The sequence below is a fragment of the Babylonia areolata genome, chromosome 7 (genome assembly GCF_041734735.1).
Source record: "Babylonia areolata isolate BAREFJ2019XMU chromosome 7, ASM4173473v1, whole genome shotgun sequence".
Classification (NCBI taxonomy): domain Eukaryota; kingdom Metazoa; phylum Mollusca; class Gastropoda; order Neogastropoda; family Buccinidae; genus Babylonia; species Babylonia areolata.
The window spans coordinates 50493540-50496644 of NC_134882.1; the positions used below are offsets into that span (position 1 = coordinate 50493540).

The 3105-nt window shown below is 45.3% G+C and overlaps 1 protein-coding gene across 1 annotated transcript in view; it reads right to left on the minus strand.

Moving 5' to 3' along the window:
• Positions 1 to 205: 205 nt before the first annotated feature.
• Positions 206 to 3105, minus strand: part of LOC143284298 (uncharacterized) — a 45227-nt gene continuing 42327 nt past the window's right edge. The window contains exon 10 of the mRNA XM_076590999.1: positions 206 to 763. Within this exon, the coding sequence (XP_076447114.1) occupies positions 237 to 763 (527 nt within the window). The 3' untranslated portion in view covers positions 206 to 236. The remainder of the gene's footprint in view (positions 764 to 3105) is intronic.

Here is a 3105-nt window from a genome sequence, read left to right on the forward strand (position 1 = left end):
TAAAACCATTTGCACATTCAGATAAAACAGGACTAAAAACCCTTTACACACTCATCAGAAAATCGTTCACACAGGAATAAAGAACCCTATGCACACTCAACGCAAAACATTTCACACAGGAATCAAAACTCTTTGTGCACACAACAACATGACATCGTTCCCCCACAGGAACCCACACCGTCCGCTTACGATACCAAAACGATCACACACTTGAGCTGTCAACACAGTACAGGACCTTAAGTCTTCTTACACGAAGCCAGCAGCTTCTTGATGTCCCGATATAAGGCGCCGGAGTCCAAGATGACGATGCCGAGGCCAGTGGCGACGATGATGGCGACGCCGAAGTAGCCGACGGTCTGTGCGGAGGGGCGATCGTCCTCGGCACTGATCTTCTTCCTGCGGGTGGAGGACAGGTTCTGCCTGTCCACGCTCAGCTCGCTGACGATGCTGCTAAGGACGGACGTGAGGCTCTCCGGGGGCATGGACGTGGACGCCGACGACCTCTGGCAGTTACAGCTGCACAGGGAGAGGGGCGAGGAGGAGGAGGTGGTGGCGGTGGAAGAAGGGGTGACGGAGGAGGACGTGGTTGGCGTGGGGGAGACCGATGAAGACGTGGTGTCTTCGGGCGTGGTGTCTTCCGGTGTGGTGACTTCCGGTGTGGTGACTTCCGGTGTGGTGACTTCCGGTGTGGTGTCTTCCGGTGTGGTATCTTCCGGTGTGGTCTCCTCTGCAGTGGTGGTTTCTGGCGGTTCTGTGGTGGTCACTGGGTCAAACAGAAATCACAAGGCACTGCTGTCATCAGCGCGCCTTGCGAGATTGGAAAAGATGCTTCGTCCCTAAAAGATATTTTCACACAGAGTTCACCATGTGATGCTGTCTAGAGTAAATTACTGTTAGAAACGAAGTGACTCTAATGCGCTGCCGCTAAGAGCTATGTCTAAATAGAATTGATTTTAAGACACTGTCTATAAATGCATGTATACAAAAGGGACGCAGTTTATTACAGTCACATCTGTCTTCAAATATGTTGGATCGTGTGATAAGGTCTCTCAATTTATATGCTGTGTTTTTGTTGATGTTTTGGAAACAGGAAATTACGATTTTCGAAAACGTTCATAAAACTGCCTGACGACTGGTCAGCATATTGATATGGCTTGACATCGGTGCCAGCAAAAAATAAACTTTTCGTCGACTGGCGCAATAGCCGAGTGGTTAAAGCTTTGGACCCTCAATCTGAGGGTCCCGGGTTCGAATCACGGTGAGGGCGCCTGGTGGGTAAAGGGTGGAGATTTTTACGATCTCCCAGGTCAACATATGTGCAGACCTACCAGTGCCTGAACCCCCTTCGTGTGTATACGCAAGCAGAAGATCAAATACGCACGTTAAAGATCCTGTAATCCATGTCAGCGTTCGGTGGGTTATGGAAACAAGAACATACCCAGCATGCACACCCCTCGAAAGCGGAGTGTGGCTGCCTACATGGCGGGTTAAAAAACGGTCATACACGTAAAAGCCCACTCGCGTATATACGAGTGAACGTGGGAGTTGCAGCCCACGAACGCAGAAGAAGAAGAAGAAGAAGAAAACTTTTCGTGCGTGCGCCAAAAGACAACATACATGATACAAATTTGTCGAAAAAATCTTGTCACACATTAACAGCAGTCAGTCTTCTCATGGCACATGTCTGATCGATTATCAGGATCAAATTTAAACACAAATAACTTTTCAATTACAGAATCTGACACGACCGAGATAAGCAGACACACATAGTAACAGCGAAGTTAGTAAACTGGACTACAAAATTATAAAAGCACACACACACACACACACACACACACACACACACACAGAGAGAGAGAGAGAGAGAGAGAGAGAGAGAGAGAGAGAGAGAGAGAGAGGGAGAGCAACATCTAAACTATAAATAAAAAGAACAAGAAAACAGTTAAACGATTAACAAGTACTGGCCCAGTAGATAAGCATCCTGTATAATGTGATGGGAATTTACAGAAATGCAAAACAAAACTGGCGGTTACAATGTGCGTAATGAAAAGCTAGCACACAATGACTATGCTGCAAACTTAATACAAAAATATTTGAGGGTTGTAACATTAGTGAAGTACCATATTATTTCCAGAGAAAGCAGCCGAGTTTACATGTGGAAAAACAACAACATGCGAACAAGGTAATATGGCATGGCAACATTCGGACGTGCAATGGTGACATACTCTATGTATAAGATACAGTGGGTTTAAAATCAAGGTATTTTTTAACTCTCGCACCAAAAAAGTAACCCACCAGCACCAAGAACACACAGCAATGTGTAGATCCACGCTCATAAATTTCATATTTGCCACTATCGCCGAATATCCACCATGGGTGAATACTTACCCACAGAATACAAGCAGTTCTAACATGGGTTCAGATCCCGTACAGCACACTGTTCCCTTTACCCACAGAGCACCGAAGGTGCCATCAGCGGTTCTGACCTACCCATAGAGTACACGCAGTCCAATTTACCAAGTTCGCAGGCACTTTCTTCAGCGGTTCAGACGTACACACACATCATGGCTCAAGACTTACAGAGTACAAGTAGTTCAATTAGGGGTTCATACTTACCGACAAAGAACGAGCAGTTCCATCATGGGTTTATACTTCACCTCAGAGAATACACTGATCCATCAGCTGTTCAGACTTAGCTACAGACAGTTCCTTTCGAGGTTCATACTCACCAACAGAGTACACACAGTTCCATCAGCGGTACATACGTACCCAAAAAGTAGAAGGACTTCAACCAGGGGTTAAAAATTACTAGTAAAAGTCAACCATGGATTAAAAAAAAAAAACCTGTACAGTTCCAGTGGGAGTTCAAAAGTACCTGCACAGTTCCATCAGTGTTTCAAAATTAACTGTATATTTTCACTTGGAGCTGAAAATTACCTGTACAGTTCCACCAGGGCTTTGTAAGTACCGTCAAGTTCCCTTCGGGGATTCACGATTACCTATATACTTCAAAACTAACTATATAGTTGCATCAGGGGTTCCAAATTATATGTACATTTCCACCATGTGTTCTGAAATATCCTGTACCATATTAGCAGGGATTCA